General features: G+C 45.4%; 1 protein-coding gene across 3 annotated transcripts in view; it reads right to left on the bottom strand.

Annotated features, from left to right (window-relative positions):
- Window positions 1–17,426, bottom strand: part of LOC147885460 (Tetratricopeptide repeat (TPR)-like superfamily protein) — a 107,390-nt gene that overhangs the window by 46,736 nt on the left and 43,228 nt on the right. For all 3 annotated transcript variants that reach the window (XR_015543436.1, XM_087396498.1, XM_087396499.1), the window contains exons 7-9: window positions 7,915–8,036; window positions 5,593–5,739; window positions 5,185–5,274 (exon numbers count right to left, since the gene is read on the bottom strand). Coding sequence is in view for 2 of the 3 variants with exons in the window: in XM_087396498.1 (XP_087252624.1) it covers window positions 5,185–5,274; window positions 5,593–5,739; window positions 7,915–8,036 (359 nt within the window). In the remaining variant the exon portion in view is untranslated. The remainder of the gene's footprint in view (window positions 1–5,184; window positions 5,275–5,592; window positions 5,740–7,914; window positions 8,037–17,426) is intronic.

Raw genomic sequence — 17,426 nt, 5'->3', positions numbered from 1 at the left:
TGGTTCGACTAGCGAGCATGTATGGCAGCCCTTGTTAGGGGCCAGACCCTATCATAGATAGATTGGGCTCGAGTTGAGAGGCTTCACGTTCTCATGCTTTCATGGATGATTCGTAGTAAGCCTTCAGTACCGCATCAGATAGTCCTGGCTGAGTTCGGAGCATCCTACACAATTATCATGTATCTCTATCACATTAGACAGTACGGCTCTTGCACCACAGGGCAAGGGCAACGTAGGCTTCCTTTGTTGGCTTCATCCTCATCTATGGCATTGGCGGCAAAGGACGACAAGAGGTCCTGTTATGCACACATACATACAGATGGTTTGAGAGCCTGGGGCTTCACATAGTTAGGTTACCTCCCTTCCAGTACAGCATTAAGGCCCCCTCCATCCCGCTCACATATCACGAGGTGAACTAGGCCATCCAAGATGATCTTTTACAATTACACACATTCAGAACTTCGTGAGTGTGAAGCTCATCTTTTACAGAGACCACTACCCACCGATTTCAGCACAGTAATGGGCCAGTTCCATGTCTTATAACACCGACTCTGTATTGAGAGTGGTCGGACGAAGGGCATACCTAAAGAGGGTTGTTTCTTCACCCTATGCGATCACCAAAAGATTGAGTCAGAGACACTTCGCTTTCAGATGCCCTATGTACTATAAGATCCGAGGTCGTTATCACTATCTCTTCAGGGATGGTTTCGGACCCCTATCTAGTCTCCTATCCTGCCCAGATCTGAGATGCTTGGCAGCTTTCATCCATAAGGCTCTCCAACATACGGAGCAGTTGCTTAGGGCACGTATGCAAGATCAGGATTTACCGCCAGACTCCACTCGAGAGCATGATCGATCAACAAGACTCACGGAGACGGCCGCTACGAGGACCCAAGCCAAAGATAGTCAGACTCGCAAGTGCACTGAGGCATAGATCACATTAGGGAACCTTCCTCCATGCTCACCAGACCAGAGACACGACCTACAAGAGTGACAGTGGCACTTGTCCGCCGCAAGGCCATAGCTAGAAGACCACAGCGGACCACACATGTCGACAGCCGCCAACGCTCTATCACAGGTTTTATGCCACCATAGTAGTCTTGCACGTCGATGGCCCCCTCTTAGGGTTGATGGCCCCGCCAGCTCCCTATCCTCTCCATGAGCTCGGAGAGTTTTATGCCACCATAGTAGTTTTGCACGTCGATGGCCCCCTCTTAGGGTTTATGCCCCCGCCAGCTCCCTATCCTCTCCGTGAGCTCGGAGAGTTTTCTCTCTATGTATCGATACCGTTATGATCATGATTATGGGATTTCTTTTGTATTCGTCATGGGTGATGATGCCAGCTTAGTGGGTCCACCCTCAGCTCATTGTATCATATTCTTTTAGTCACATAGACCCTTTGGCACTCAGCAACAGCCTTAGTGAGCCCTTTGCTTTAGCCCACAGCGGCTTGTATGAGCTAGTTTGCTTATTGTACTTTTGTCTCATAGGCTCGCAAGGCCTCTTGAAGACTTTAATACAGCTCTCTCTCTCTCTCTCTCTCTCTCTCTCTCGGCTGACTTGATGGTGCAGATACTGTTGTATGCCGATGGCATAGTCCTCATATCATCCTCAGCAGAGGGGCTGCAGAAACATTTAGAGGCTCTGGAGATGTTCTGCAGGGAGAGAGACTTGACAATTAACCTTGGGATTCGAGAAGACCAAGGTTATGATCTTCAACACCTCACGAGCAACAGTGTCCCGTCACCATAGTTTCACATACCGGGGCGAGCCTGTGGAGATAGTGCAGTCCTACACATATTTGGGGATAGTGTTCACTGGACCAGGTTTCACGATGATCCATGCGGGTAAGGCACGACTCACACAAGGACGGGATGCTCTTGCCCGACTAGAGAGGTGATGCTTCCAGACACACTTCCAAGTTCCCCCGATGAAGGGCTGGCTCTTTGAAACACTGGTGAGACCGACTGCCATGTACGCAGCATCTTTTTGGGGGAGTGATATTTCAGCGAGACGAAGTGGAAGAGATTTGAGAGACTACAGGTGACCATGGGATCTAGGATGATTCAGAGTAAACCCTCAATCCCTCATCAAATTATACAGGCAAAGTTCGCCATGACCCCCCTCCAGGTTGATGCCATCTTTCAGACGGTGGCGTTCCTCCACAGAGTTTGGTCCTTACCCCAGTGGAGACTACAGAGGTTAGCATTAGAGTCCTTCAGGCAACTAGCAGAGAGTGGTGTTGATACGGCATGGTACGCACAGATATCCACATGGTTTGGTAGTCACGGCATTCAAATGGACAGACTTCCTTCCTTTCAATACAGTCTGGATGCACCACCCGAGATGATCCCACGAGATGAGATCAACCGTATCATACGGTTGAACCTCCTCCAACTCCATACATCTAGGGCTTGGGGGGGAGAGGAGCTCTCCACCAAGATCCAATTCTACCATGATCACTTCCTGAGGATCTCATAGCACAATCTTGTCATCAGAGCTCAGTATCTTGAGGACACGTAAGTTTCACATGCACTGAGGATCGCCATTGGTCAGTTGGACCTCCTCCAACTCCATACATCTAGGGCTTGGGAAGGAGAGGAGCTCTCCACCAGGATCCAGTTCTACCATGATCACTTCCTGAGGATCTCAGAGCACGGTCTTGTCATCAGAGCTCAGTATCTTGAGGACACGTAAGTTTCACATGCACTGAGGATCGCCATTGGTTAGTTACAAGTCTCATCACATCCGCTGTGGATTGAGGCAGGGAGAGTTGCAGGCATACCCAAAGAGCAGAGGACTTGCACACTGCCAAATGGGGGAGATCGAGACAGAGGAGCATTTTCTATGTGTCTGCCCAGTCTACTATGAGATCCGAGGACGATATCATTGCCTCTTTCAGGAGGGACATGGCTTTGGCCCACTCACACAGCTGATACATTTTAACGATCATGTCTGTGTTGGGCTCTACATGCTTGAGATGCACCCACAGAGAGACACACTGATGCGACGGGCCAGAGAACAGCATGGACTGATGCCACAGGTCACCATCGACAGATCACAGACTTTTACGCATCTGAGTCAGCTGCTAGTGTAGCCAAGGGAAAGAAGCTTGATGAGATGAGAGCACCATGGATCAGCGGTAGGAGTGTCCACCACGATGCGGCCAGAGGAGGGACACACACTCCACGTGCGACACAAAGAGAGCCCAGAGTACGCATGATCGAGGTCCGGTCTCTCTCATCCCTTCTCAGAGGCAACCACCAAAGATGAGGCATCGCCCTTGACGTAGCCCACCGGATCCAAAGATCAAGGAGACCACGCCCTCCCCCACGTCGCAAGACAGCTTGACAGACACAGATACTAGAGCTTCTCACATCTCATCAGAGTGCCACCAGGTTACCTGGATATATGGACCCTGAGCATGTACTAGGAGTGCTAGCCCTGAGCGCCTGACACGCTTCTGTTACTTTGCTACTCTAGTATTTTGTTCACTAGCTGAGCATGTTAGCGTTGTAGCTTTTGCTTTCAGTTTTTCAGCTTTTAGTTCTCAGCAAGGGTCTTAGTGAACCCTTTGCTTCAGCCCTCAGTGGCTTGCATGAGGTACTTCTTGGATTCACACTTTGTCTCATAGGCCCGCGAGGCCTCTTGCAAACGTTAATATATCTTTCTTTGTCCAAGGAGCATTTCATCTTCCCATGCACAGTATATTACAAGATCCAAGGTTGCTACTACTATCTCTTCAAAGACAGCTCCAGACTGCTGTACCACTTCCTTTCCTATCTGCATCAAAGATGCTTGGCTGCCTTCACTCTCACGAGACAGTTAAGCACGGAGAGCGCTTGCTCAGATTACAGAGGCAAGGGTGAAGCACACAGGCAGACTCATCTCAGAGCATGATCACGGAACCCTTTCAGCCAGCTCACAAAAACCGTCGTTCCTCAGGTAGTCGACGAGGCAGAGATCCAGAGCATCCAAAGCCAGCGACCCGGCAGAGGGAGGACACACAAATCACAATCAGAGACATCCCTTCTATGTTCAAACCCACGGCGCGACCTAACGACCTACAAGAGTTATTGTGGCCCTAGTTAGATGCGGAGCTGCAGCCAGGAGGCCACACTGGACCACAGCTGCCACTGCTCTATCTCTGAACTTATACAGCCACAGTCTCACCAGCCTTTGAGTCCACCATGAGCTCTCTTCTAGAGCTCTACTACCTGTTGTATCGGGCCAGACTTGGCACAGGACTTGATGTGACATGATGATGATGATCTAGATGATGTTGCTGTTATGACTATGTCGCGCTGATGCTTTCTAGGACTGTGTAGCGTTTAGAATCTAACATGGATGATCATGCTCATTTTAGTAGCTCCACCCTTTCATCTTGTTGTATCAACCAGACATAGATGTAAAGACTCTTTTTGTCACAAACATGATCCACATCACACCACAACACTTCTTCCCATACACAATTTTAAACACACGGAAGTCACAAGAAGGATCTCTACCTCAAAACAGTTGCTATGATGATGAATGCAAAGCACTTAGGAAACACTGGAGCTTTGAGACCAACCAAGGACCAAGGACTTAGAAACGAATTGGGAAATAGAATCTGCAATTGCCTCGCAGTGCCCAGGAGTACATCCCACAAAGAGGATCCGAGGATGCCAGTGACATATCTCGGAAATGTTCCACAGACACCAGGACTCCCAATGGGACCCTAGTCTGGCCGACACAGAGTTTCGACTACTCATGACTGATGCAGTACATGGAGCACCTCCAATACTGAAAGGTCTCCATGTTGATGCGAATCCTAATTTTGATGTGTTCCTTGGTCAAATCTCTCTCTCTCTCTCTCTCTCTCTCTCTCTATCTTGTAGATACTTTAAATAAAATGGAGCTGCCTTTGCACTCCTTGGGAGCTGCCCTGTTCCCTCCCTAAGTGATGTACTAGTTGGTTTTCACGTTGTCCCATAGACCTCTTGGTCTCCCATGGACGTTAATACTCTCTCTCTCTCTCTCTCTCTCTCTCTCTCTCTCTATAAATATATATGTATGTATGTATGTCTCTACTCCCCCCTTGCACGCATACACTCTCTCCCTGCCATTCACATCCCTGTTTCAGTATAATTTGAGAGTCACAAAAATGCATATGAATCAGAGAAGATTTATAATTATACTGACCTGGGAAGATGAATCAGCATCACCAATGCATATGTAAGAAACAGCTGCATATATATGACACATTGCTTGGGTTCCTTTGCTTTCAGTCAACTGCAATATCAAGTACTCAGGAGTCAATCAAATACTGCAACATTAAGTACTCAGGAGTCAATCAGATTTTCCTGAAAGACCAGCAATGGTGATGAGCCATTGAAAAATATGATCACGCAAAATTTGGATCTCGCTCCACAGTTCAAATAAATTGCACTCTCCAAGTAAGAGAAGCAAAAAATAATCATGAAACAAAATCTGTACAAAAGGTTAGCTCAGATTGTGTATGGCTCACTAGTTCATGAAAATCATTACGTGTCATATAAAGTGCTTCACAGCAAACCTCTTAGCCACTGAGAACAGGTTTGGACCTCTTACTCTTGCTGCTTCAATGAAATGCAAGGCGGCCTCATTGAAACATCCAACCGAGTGTGCATATTGGCCTAGCAGCATTTGAATAGTTGTCTCACATCCCTGCAGAATTGTTGGAAAGCGACTAAACCAATCCACCACCTGCATTAAAGACTGCATTCACAATAATATTCAGTAAAATATGGGCAAAAGAAACCTCTACATGCCTGCAAACAGTTATACAAGTTAGCAAGAAAAAAACTGACATCACTAAAGGAGGAGGAGAAGATCAAAGGATGAGGATCAAAAGGCAACGTTGGCATTACAAAGAGATGAAGGATTCACAAACTCCTTTTTAGAAAGATCTTGGCTTTTGAGCTTTATAAAAAACTTTCTGCTTGGCATCAAGAAGGCAAAGCTACACAGTCATTTGGTTGCAAGGCTGATATGGGAGATCACCGAAGCAACAAAGGTGAACCCCAAGGACACAATGGATCCAACAGCAAGAGTTGTAACACCAGCAGATCCAGTAGCAGTGTGAGATTGGACACAGAGATGCCAAGGCCCTCTACATGATAAAGCAAATTCAGTCATACCACACATCCAGCATGCCGATACGGCAATGGAGGGTTGGAAGATCCTGAAAGATCTTTACAAAACAAGTAACACACCACTCATCCTTTCCCTCCAGAATCAGCTGATCACTATGAGGATGAAGAATGGACAACAGATCCATGACCAAGTCACTAAGGTGAAGGTTGTGAGGGACCAGTTGGCTGAAATTGGTTACAAGCTGGACACCAGTCAGTTAGCCATGCTTGTAGTTGCTATCTTCCCAAAAGCTTCAAAAGGTTTGTCGTGACAGTGGGCAGGGCAACGGTCTACTATGATGATATTTGAGGAGCTTGGTCCTTAACTACTCCAAGAAGCAGCCCGAGAGAAGCAATAAGATGCAGATGGTGGCGACAAGGCCTTCCTTGCAAAAGGGAAAGGCAGAAGGGGTACGCTTGGAAATGGCAAGCCCGAGGATGACAGCAACTCTAAAGGAAACAAATCAGAAGACAATGGACACAAGAAAAAGAGGAATCGGGATCGAAAGTGTTTCTACTGCGACAGGCCAGGTCACACAACTAAAGACTGCAGAAACAAGAAGGTAGACCAAAGGGAAGGAAGATGACAAATCCAAAGAAGAGTCGAAGTCAGATTCATCATTCAGCACATGTTGCAAAAGAGGAGCTTTTTCTAGTCATAGAGCATTGCTCAGCTCATGCAGGGAGGGAGGTTAGTAATGGCCGGTATGTTTATAGTGGTGCCTCTCGACTCGTGTCCAACAACAAGAACTGGTAAGGTACTGCAACCCGCACATCCAGATTCATCAGTGAGCAAGTAGTACAGTAGAAGGGATTGGAAGCAATCCATTCACCATGGATTCAAATGAGAAAAAGATACCTACAAATGTTCTCTATCTTCCTGTTCTATGCAAGAATCTTCTTTCGGTTAGCCAGATCACTACTGCACACACATCCAAGTAAAATGGGGTGGCAAAGACAGAAAGAACCGAATAATTACGAAGATGAGGCTATGTATTGCCGAGGGGAAGAAGCTTCCCAAATCTTTTTGGGGTGAGGCAATCAATGTGGCAGTTCACATGGTGTTCTTTGGGAGGATGTGACTGTGATTATGTGTGACAACAAGAGTTGCATCGCGATAGCAAAGAGCCCCGTATTTCATGCTTGTACGAAGTATATCAAGGTTTAGTACCACTTCATCCGAGAGATGACTCTAGATGAGATGGTGGAGCTGCTTTATTGTCCGACAGATGACACCTCCAACATTTTCACAAAGGCTCTTCCCAAGAGCAAATTCGACGCATGGGTATTGGCCCACAGTTGAGTCATTGAGGGGGGTGTTAGAAACAAGGTCACTTCACCAACTGTGGGTCCCCCAAATGAGGAGGATAAAGGGCTAGTAGAACAGGTTAGGTTTTAGGCTTTCCTAGAACTGCGGTATGGGCTTGTACAGCATCAGCAAACAGTGCACATGTCTGCGCCTGTGTGGAAGACCAGCTGCAGCAGACGCATGGTAGTGTTGCAGCATTGCCTGAGGGCAAGACACAAACATACACACATGCATGCACGTGCCAAGTGTATTTTTATGTACTCTTATCAAAAACTGAACTTTATAGAAGAAAAAGACCTACATAGACACAAAGAGGAAGGACCTCTAGCTAAGCATTGAAAAGATCTCTGTCACATACATGGTTTGGTGTTCTAATCAATGAAATTAACAAATCAACAACAAACAAGGTCAAAATTTAGAATGAAACAGTGCACACATGTAGTTCCCCACCTCTTGTGCTTCCAAGAATTCTGTCCTAGTCAAATCGATGATGACCTTATTCTCAAGCAATTGCAGCAACAAGATCAAGTAAACACCCGACACCCAAATTGCCCAATGTTGAAGATCAACCTCTGCATGAAAAATGCAACCTTACATTAGTACATTAGTAGACGCGATGTAGCATTTATTCAACCAAACTCTATTTGTGTTTGCCAAAATACATTAAGAAGGCATGATGATCCAAATCTGGAGACCCAGATCCCATTGGTTTGTCTAAGTTAATGTACTAATGAAGGAAAAACAATTCTATAAAAGTGCATATACATGTTGCAGTGCATGCATTTACCAAGAACTGAAGTTATAAAGTCAAATATATATGAACGAGGGGAAAAATTTTGCAGAAAGAATCAAGAGTTAAACATTTACAAAACTGTGAGGGGATAGGAAATGAGTTCATTAAGCAATTATTTAGATGCTTGATGCAAGCTCCACATCATGAAGACACTTTTGTTTAGAACACCATCACACCTTGTTTAAGATGCATTTAAGTTTGAGAATATAAACCTTTGTAAGACTAGAATATATCCAATCGTACAAATGTAGATTTTGTGTTGAGAATATAACCCTGCACGAGGACCAAGGGGACCTGTGTGCTGCAGACAAAGCTTGGCAGGGGCTGCCCACCTAGGCTGATTCACAAGCCATAAGGTGGAGAAGAACACATTGGACGGAAAGTCTACTTACGCTCAAGGTGGAGCACGCGGGCTCGAGTCTAGAGATAACTGGCTGATAGGAGGAGGACCTTGTGGTAAGATCAAAAGACCACACCATTGGTGGGCCTCTGGATCTATATCTTTTGTATTGTGTCCATAGTTTTGGACGGAAATATATTTTGGTGGTTTCTCTATCTGGCTGGTTCATTGTCTATTGATGAGTCTGCACATCTAATCTATGTGACGCACATTAAGTAAAGAAGTTTGTGATTCCACACCCCACACGCACACTGTGTGAGCTCGTGGGCATTACTATAAGTCTTCCGCTATGTGTACCCTCTATTGGGTCATTTCTAACAGGAGCAGGGGTGCATCATACAAGAGCAGGCTCGTGCTATTCGAGACCGGGCTGATCTCATTCAAGGACTCAGACAGGATATCTCACAGCTCCGAGAGGTGGTCACCGCCATACGCACAATCCCAGGGAGCACTCCAGTTATTGAGGCACAGATTGCAAGCATGCAATCTGCAATTGAGGAGACTTCTAGATGGGTCAACGTGGCCAAACGGGAACATGCAAGGACAACCGTTTTGGCTACCCTCATGGAGCAGCAGAGCAGAGAGCCAGTAAGGCTCTGAACATCAAAGTCCGTGGGATCCCGCGCACTGAGGCTACACCAATTATAGATGCGATGGCCTTCGTGGCCACTACCCTAGGTGTAGCTGAGCACAAGATCGAGAGGGCATGGCGAGTGGGGAGAGACCCCAACCGAGAGCAGCCCCTGATCATACGGTTCCATGATGCTCAGGTACGACTTTCGGCTTTACAGCGCAGGTCAATCCTACGAGATTAGCCAGCGATCTCCATGGATGAGGACCTCACCCCACTACAGATTGAGGAGAGGTGCTCCCAGTTGCAATAGCGGGATCACGCCCCACAAGGAGGTGAAGTGAAAAATAGTACGAGATGGACGACTTCTTACAGGTCCCCCTCGAGCATCAACCCCCCCTCCTACATAGGGAGGCAAGGTCTATGAGACTCAGACCTCCGAGACCCTATCCTGCACCATTTGGAACTGTAATGGTACCTTATGGTATGAACCAGGGAACTTCTCATAATCCTATACACGTCACGACATAGTCTTTTACATGGAGACACATCAAAGTCCATAGCGCCCACTACCAGTAGTCAACGGGTACACATGGGAGTATGCTTACAGAGATGAGACTAGGGACACAGGGGGAGTACGAGGATCAGGAGGAGTAGCAGTTCTCTACAGATCCACCCTTTTAGGACCATTTCAGTAGAGCAGAGAGATACACATTTTAGGTTTCTTTGGATCCGGATCCGACACATAGACAGTCGGGATCTGTTTGTTACAGTATGCTACTACCCTCTCGAGACCTCCCACTTTGCTAGAGATATTCAAGATGAGGTTGAGACATCTCCATTTGCAGCCCTTTATCAGTCCATTGTTGACTTCTCGAGCCGCGGAGAAGTCCTCCTGGTTAGGGACTTCAACGCAAGGACAGGGGCACGTCAGGTACCACTCCTCGACTTCAGGAATGATTTTTTTTTTTCCCAAAGAAAGCAACCTTCTATTAATGCTTGAAAGATTTCATACAAGACAGCAGCCCTAAGGTGCTAAGTATGGAGAAAACCGAAAAAGGCTGAAAGAAAACCGGCCTGTTCCAAAGAAACCCAGCTCACTGCCTAGGGGATCTCTGGAACTGGGGCTAACAACCAGGTGGGGGGACTATGCAGCCAGTGAATCCCTCGCGGAGTGAAGATGTAGAAAACACCTGCAGGCCAAGCCTTGCAGAAACGAGCACACCTCTCGATAGTCGCCTTGGAGCCTGGAGTCCCGCGCTCCCAAGTGGACCATAGAGTGTAAATGATATCCTGCCATATGGCAACTAGGGTAGCCACGGGTGGAACCAGGTGCTCACCCATCACAAGACTGCAGCGAGGCACCCAAATGTTCCAAGCTGTGATACTGGCTACCACCTCCCAAACACTGTTCTTCTTAGGAGAAGAAGGAGCTAGACTGTCAGGGGAGACTACCTCGTGGAGTGCAATCCTCTGGATGCTCTGACCCTGTATCCGGTAGGCTGGGGAGATCTTATCAATCTGAAACGCGTGTCCCCCCTCTGTCAACCAAGCCACCATCCCCCAGGTGTAGTCTCTATGAAGACTCTGCATACGTGTCATGATCCTGAGGGCTCCCATCCAGATCCTCACTACGCTACGACAGCTCCACGGGCAATGTGGGATAGTCTCCAGGACACCATCGGAGTAACAATGGCACTGCCCCTCTACTCTCATCTACTCCAACCACGGTCCGATGGGCAAGCCTCCGTGTTCAGGGATGATTTCGTTCTACTGTCAGACATTGACCTTGAGGGTGCAGGTATGCTACAAGTTTCGGCTGATAGAAGAGGCCTTCTCACATCTTATCGGCAGGCCCTATTAGACCTCGACAAGATGAATGATCTCATTATTTATAATGGTCTTGACACATGGCCTGCCTAAGGTGGTCTCACATGCTTTCCACATGGGGGAGATTCTAGCGTTGTTGATTACATCATGGGATCCCCTACCTTCACATCTCGCATCACTGCTTTTACTGTAGCACCTCTTCCTCCAGGGGCTGGTCATACCTACCTATTCTTTAGCATTTCCACTCCTCGTCGCACAGCACTGTGACACAAAACTGGGGGTTTGGTTTTGGTCACGTCTCAACCCACAAATTGAAGAAGAGAGAAGAGATTTGGGCACTAGATGAAGCTTAAAGAGACACTCACTCTCTATTTTCTCAGATCAAAACAAAGATATAGACATCAAAGGTGAGGTTGTACTCTAGCATTGGAAATAAAAAAGGCTGAGGGGAAGCATTGATTTGAGCTAATCGGTCAGCCCTAAAAGTAAGGGTGAGTCGTTGTTGGAAGAACATCTTTTGACTCAACACAATGTGAACTGATGTGAAAGGCGTGAATTGATAGGGCTGATTTGGCTGAATGGGACGGTTGGGACGAAACATAGATCTCGAAAAGACGAAGATTCTGATATCAGTTTCATTCAAAACGGAGCTTGAAACAGAAAGTTATGATGGTTTTACGAAAGGTTCTCAAAACTGCTCCAAACAACAGACCCGACCACTTAAACAACAATAACTTATATTCTACTAAATGATACAAATATCTGAATACATCAATAGATAGATCTTGAAAAGACAAAGATTCTAATATAAGTTTCATTCAAAATGGAGCTTGGAACAGAAAGTTATGATGGTTTTGCGAAAGGTTCTCAAAACTGCTCCAAACAACAGACCTGACCACTCAGACAACAATAACTTTTGTTCTACTAAATGGAACAAATATCTGAATACATCAGTAGATAGATCTTGAAAATACGAAGATTCTGATATAAGTTTCATTCAAAACGGAGCTCGAAGTAGAAAGTTATGACCATTTTACGAAAGACTGTCAAAACTGTCCATACCCGACTGCAGTTATGGAAAGGGCAACAATCTCCTTCAGTAGAGAAGTAGCTTCCAAGATACATGGCAAATTGAGGACACCTAGGGGAGTAGAGAATACCCTTAATACAGATCTAGAAATGACTCACTCATGTGGGTACACTAAGCTTTAGAGCGAGGAGAGAGGAGATGGAAGAAGGATGAGGAAAGAGAAGCATGAACTTTATTCAAAACATCAGAAGCAAGAAGAGGGATACAAAGTGACAGCCTAATGCTCTAAGGAGAAGGGAAGAGATAGGCAAAGCTAGATACAAGTGATGGCATAACTACAATGAGAAGAACCAGATGCTGGAGAGGGAGGAGAGAGGTCTCTTTTATAGAGCAATTCTCACCCTCCTTCACCTTGTTACATTTTCAGCCAGTAGATTTCTTCACCCCCTGGTGACATAAGAACATGGGTCACCATCAAATGTCCATTTGGGCACATTTTGACAAGTGTCCCATCACAAGATCCTCATGACTCGTTTAAAAATTGAGAAAGTCAAGAGTCTTTCCCCTTAGAGCCCATAGGGACCCTCTCTTTTCCATATGTCAACATCCTCCATATACCACCTTGGAATTCTAGAAGGATTCCTTTTGACTTTACACTCTTTCACACTCCTCCACATGCCCTCTATATGCTTGGCATGTGATCTCCATATTATTTTAGTACATTATGGAGGCCATGCAATCATCTGGCCCACTCAAAATACATGACTCGTTTCTATTTTTCCAATTACAAAGCAAATAATATATCTCCCAAACCAGTCTATCCCTATACCAAGGTATTCATACCCGTGGTATTTACAATGATGTACTCCACTCATAATCACATTTGTAATCATTTTCACTAATTAGTCTAACTAGTGTCAAATCCACATAATGATTATATGAAATAAAGTAGTCGACATCAAAAGATTGACAAGCCGCAACGAGAGTAGCCACAAAGAGCCGTCTCCCGCCACCAACTTCTCCATCACGCTTCTTGCTTCTTTGTCTCCATGGCTAGCTTTTGTCACCTTGCAGGCCCCACAAATCCTCCCACAAGTTTCAAAACAAAATATCATTTTTTGTTGTCACATCTTTCCAACCCCAACAGCTCCCCGTGCTTGGCATGGGGGTCTGCTGGCCATGGTATCCGCGGATAAAACACTTTTAACCGGTACTCATTGGCACGTCCAGGGACCTCTTGACCATTTGCATCTTTCAAAAGATAAGTGTTATTTTTGAACTTTTTCTTCACCCTGAAGGGACCTTCCCAGCGCCTAAGGAGTTTCTTGTCTAGCCACTTCTCCACACGACCATCAAACTTCATGACCAAGCTTCTTTCTTTGAGTTCTAGCTTCTTCTTCTTCTTGATAAGAGCATCATACCTTGCTTTGCGACATTGTTGTACTGCCTCCAAATGTTGAAATGCTTGAAGCCGCTTCTCATCCAAGGTCTCCAGCTGTACTAAACATTGGGCATATGTTTCTTCTTCGTTGCACAATCGAGAAAAAGACGTGCGAAGGCTTGAGATTTCCAATTCTATTGGCAAGATGGCCTCCACTCCATAAACTAGCTGAAAAGGTGTGAAACCAAGGGAGAGCTTATGAGTGGTTCTGTAAGCCCACAAAACCTCTGATATATGCACATCCCACTTCCTTTTCATGGTGTCTACTAGCTTAGACAAGAACCCACAAAGCAAACCATTAGTTTTTTCCACAAGACCATTGCATTGGGGATAATATGGAGTTGATATGACATGATTTATTTTCAATTTGTGCACCAAAGATTCAATCAAGTCATTTCTAAAAGACCTCCCTCCATCTGTAAGGATTTCCAAAGGGCAACCAAAACGGGCACATATAAACTCCTTGAGAAATGATGCCACCGTTGTTGCTTTGTTGCTGACAGTAGCTTTTGCTTCTGCCCATCTAGTTGCATAATCAGTTGTAACTAATATATAATACTTTCCTTGTGAAGAACGAGGAAGGAGGCCAACAAAATCCAAACCCCACCTCTCAAATGGACCATATGCTGTAATGGGATTCAAGGGCCCAGGAACCAATTACTTGCGTCCATATGCTTGGCATACCTCACAACTTCGGCACCACACATGGACATCTTTGTTGAGTCGGGGCCAATAATACCCTGTGTTAAGGATCTTTCGAGTAGTGCTAGCTGAAGCAAAGTGACCTGAACATTCATGACATAGCTCCATAATCCTTTTAGATTATTCCAAGCTCACTACCCTCCTAATAACCTTATCTTTACCTTGCTTGTATAGAACATCCCCAAGGATTGTATAAGGACGAGCCTTCCTTGTGAGCCTCTGCTTTTGTTGAGGGGTCAATCCATGAGGAAAATGTCCTCCATCCAAGTAATATTGAACATCTTGGAGCTCTGACCAACCTGTATCTATCAATGCAAGAGTAGCTTCAGTGAAAGAAGCCATAGCTTTAGTAGCCATCTCATCGGCTTGATGATTATCTTTTCTTTGAAAATGCACAAACTTGCAAAACTCAAAAGCTTTCTTTGACTCCATCGCTCTCTTATAAAGATCTTGTAGATTAGGACTCCATGCCTTATAAACACCTTTCATTTGCCTAATGACCAGTTGAGAGTCCCCTTTCACCTCTACCTCTTTCACTCCTTCCTTGAGGCAATCTTCTAATCCACAGATCAATGCATTGTACTCAGCCACATTATTTGATATTGCTTCAGGAAATTGCCTACCCTTGGCCCATACCTCTTTTCCTTCTGGATCAAATAGAATTATCCCCCCAGCCCCACATTTCCTAGAAGGGCTAAAGGCTCCATCAAAATGCAGCTTGAAAGCTGTTGGCAGGGTCTCCAACTCTTCATCTAAGTCTTTCTTTGCCTTCGTTACTTCTTCTTCTTCCTTACCTGTAAGCAAATCTACAAGAGAAGCTCTAGTGGTGCTTTCTGTAATAAAAGTGAAAGAGAACTCTTGAAGCTCACAAATCCACTTAGCAAACTTTCCAGCAGGATTGGGTTTGCGAACCAAAAATTGTAAAGCAGGTTGAGATGTAAGGAAGAAAAAAGGACGGGGTAGCAAGTATGACCTAAACTTCTTCACTGCAAAGACCGAAGATAAACCTTCTTTTTCCATTTCACCGTACCTCTCCTCAGCCTCCGTGAGTTGCCGACTTGCATAATGCACTGGTTGCATGCATCCTTGCTCACCCTTCTGAAGTAGTATAGCTCCCACTGAATGAGTTGACACACTTGGATTCACATAGAAATCATCCTCCCACCTAGGAGGCTGCATAATTGCCTTTGGCTCATGTATTCCTTAAGCAAACAAAATGCCTTATCTTGCTCTAGTCCCCATTGGAAAGATACATTTTTCTTTGTCAATAAATTTATAGGATACATCTTTTCAGAAAACATATCAACAAAGCACTGGTAATACTTTGTTTTACCCAAAATGCCCCTCACCTCTCTGACATTACTAGGTGGCGGAAGGGCCATGATTGCTTGTATCTTCTCAAGATCCATTTCTATACCTTCCTCTGAGATAACATGTCCTAACAAAGCCACCTTCCTGACCAAACGGCATTTTGCAGGATTAAGGCAACCTTTTGCATCATCAATACTTTTCAATGCAATCCTCAACTTTTCCAAGTGATCCACACGGCTTGAATAGAATAAATGCAAAAATCATCCAAAAACACTCTTGTGAACTTTCCCAAGTAGGGTGCAAATACCTGGCTCATGAAATGTTGGAAACTTGCTGGTGCATTAGTTAAACCAAATGGCATCACCCTATATGCATACACCCCCCATGGTGTAACAAATAAATTCTTCCTTTGATCTTCCTCACAAATCCGAATTTGGAAGTATCCGGAGTACCCATCACATACTAAATATATTTCATGGCTTGCAACTTGATCCAATATCTCATCCTGAAATGGTAGAGGAAAATAATCCCTCTTTGTACATGCATTCAGAGGGCGAAAGTCCACACAAACACGCCATTTCTTTCCTTTCTTAGGAGTAACCACCACTGGAGAAACCCACTCTCAATTCTCAACTGGAAAAATAAATCCAGCTTGGAGCAAGTTAGTTACCTCCTTCCTGAGCACTTCTGCTTGTACCACTCCTAACCGTCTAATCCGTTGCACCACTGGCTTGCTTTGAGATGCTACGTGAGTATCGTCAACTAATACGTAGAAAGAAACTAGATTTCCTTCGACGAAACGAGGAGGAACTCCAGAACATTTTGTTTAGTAACAACTCTAAGGACTTTTGGAATAGATTTCTAGAGGGACGGTCCCCCTCACCACTCACTGATGCTCAGGTCTAGTAAAATTATGCACGCACACTATATGACATCCCAAATCAGCCAATCCCTGACCTCTCAATTATGCCATGCCCCACATCCTACACCCTCTTCACTAACGGGGAGTGAAGGATGCCGTAATGAAACTTCATAATGGCCGAGCGGAGGATTAACCTCCTAGCCCCGATCTTAGCAAAGCTCTTTCATGAAGCTATTTATTTGGGGTTACCACGCACCTAGACTATTAACACTATTTCACCCATCCACAAGGCAGGGGATCCCATGAGCCCGAAGAATTACAAGACCGTTATGATTGGACATGTCATGTCCAAGATTTATGCATCAGTGCTTGATTCCGAGGTCAATAGATTTATGGAGTGTCGAGGACTTAGAGCAACATGACAGACTGGATTTCGGCGTGATCATGGAACCATGGATCACATTCACGCTCAGGTGTATCATCAAGGAGACGAGGGCACAGAAGCAGAGGGTTTACTGTTACTTTGTGGATTTCTGCAAGGCATTTGATATGGTTCCGAGAGCCCGCCTCCTATGGCGCCTACAAGATTTGGGTTATGACCAAGAGATCATTTGGGCTGTCATGGCACTTTACAAGATAGTCTCAGGCAGAGTCCGGGCAGGGTCTCGGTGGACAGATGAGATCATGAGCACTATTGGGGTCAAACAAGGGTGTCCTTTATCACTTACCATGTTTGGCCTCTACATAGACGAGCTGGAGACAGTGATGCGGACACAAGGGGGGGATGGATGCTCTCTTACTGGCACGCTGATCCGGATATTGCTGTATGCAGATGAAGTAGCTCTTTTATCTTCCTCAGTAGAGGGGCTCCAGAGACACCTTGACACACTACAGTCCTTTTGTGAGTCTCAATTTTTGAAAGTCAACTTTGGTAAAACAAGGTTACGATCTCTAATACATCTCAAGCCGTGATGCGCCAGGAGCAGTTAACGTTTGATGGGTCACCTGTTGAGATAGTTTCA

Source organism: Dipteris shenzhenensis, chromosome 25, assembly GCF_047967505.1.
Source record: "Dipteris shenzhenensis isolate YYH24624 ecotype China chromosome 25, Dip_SZ_1.0, whole genome shotgun sequence".
NCBI lineage: Eukaryota > Viridiplantae > Streptophyta > Polypodiopsida > Gleicheniales > Dipteridaceae > Dipteris > Dipteris shenzhenensis.
This window is presented reverse-complemented; position numbering and strand designations above follow the sequence as displayed.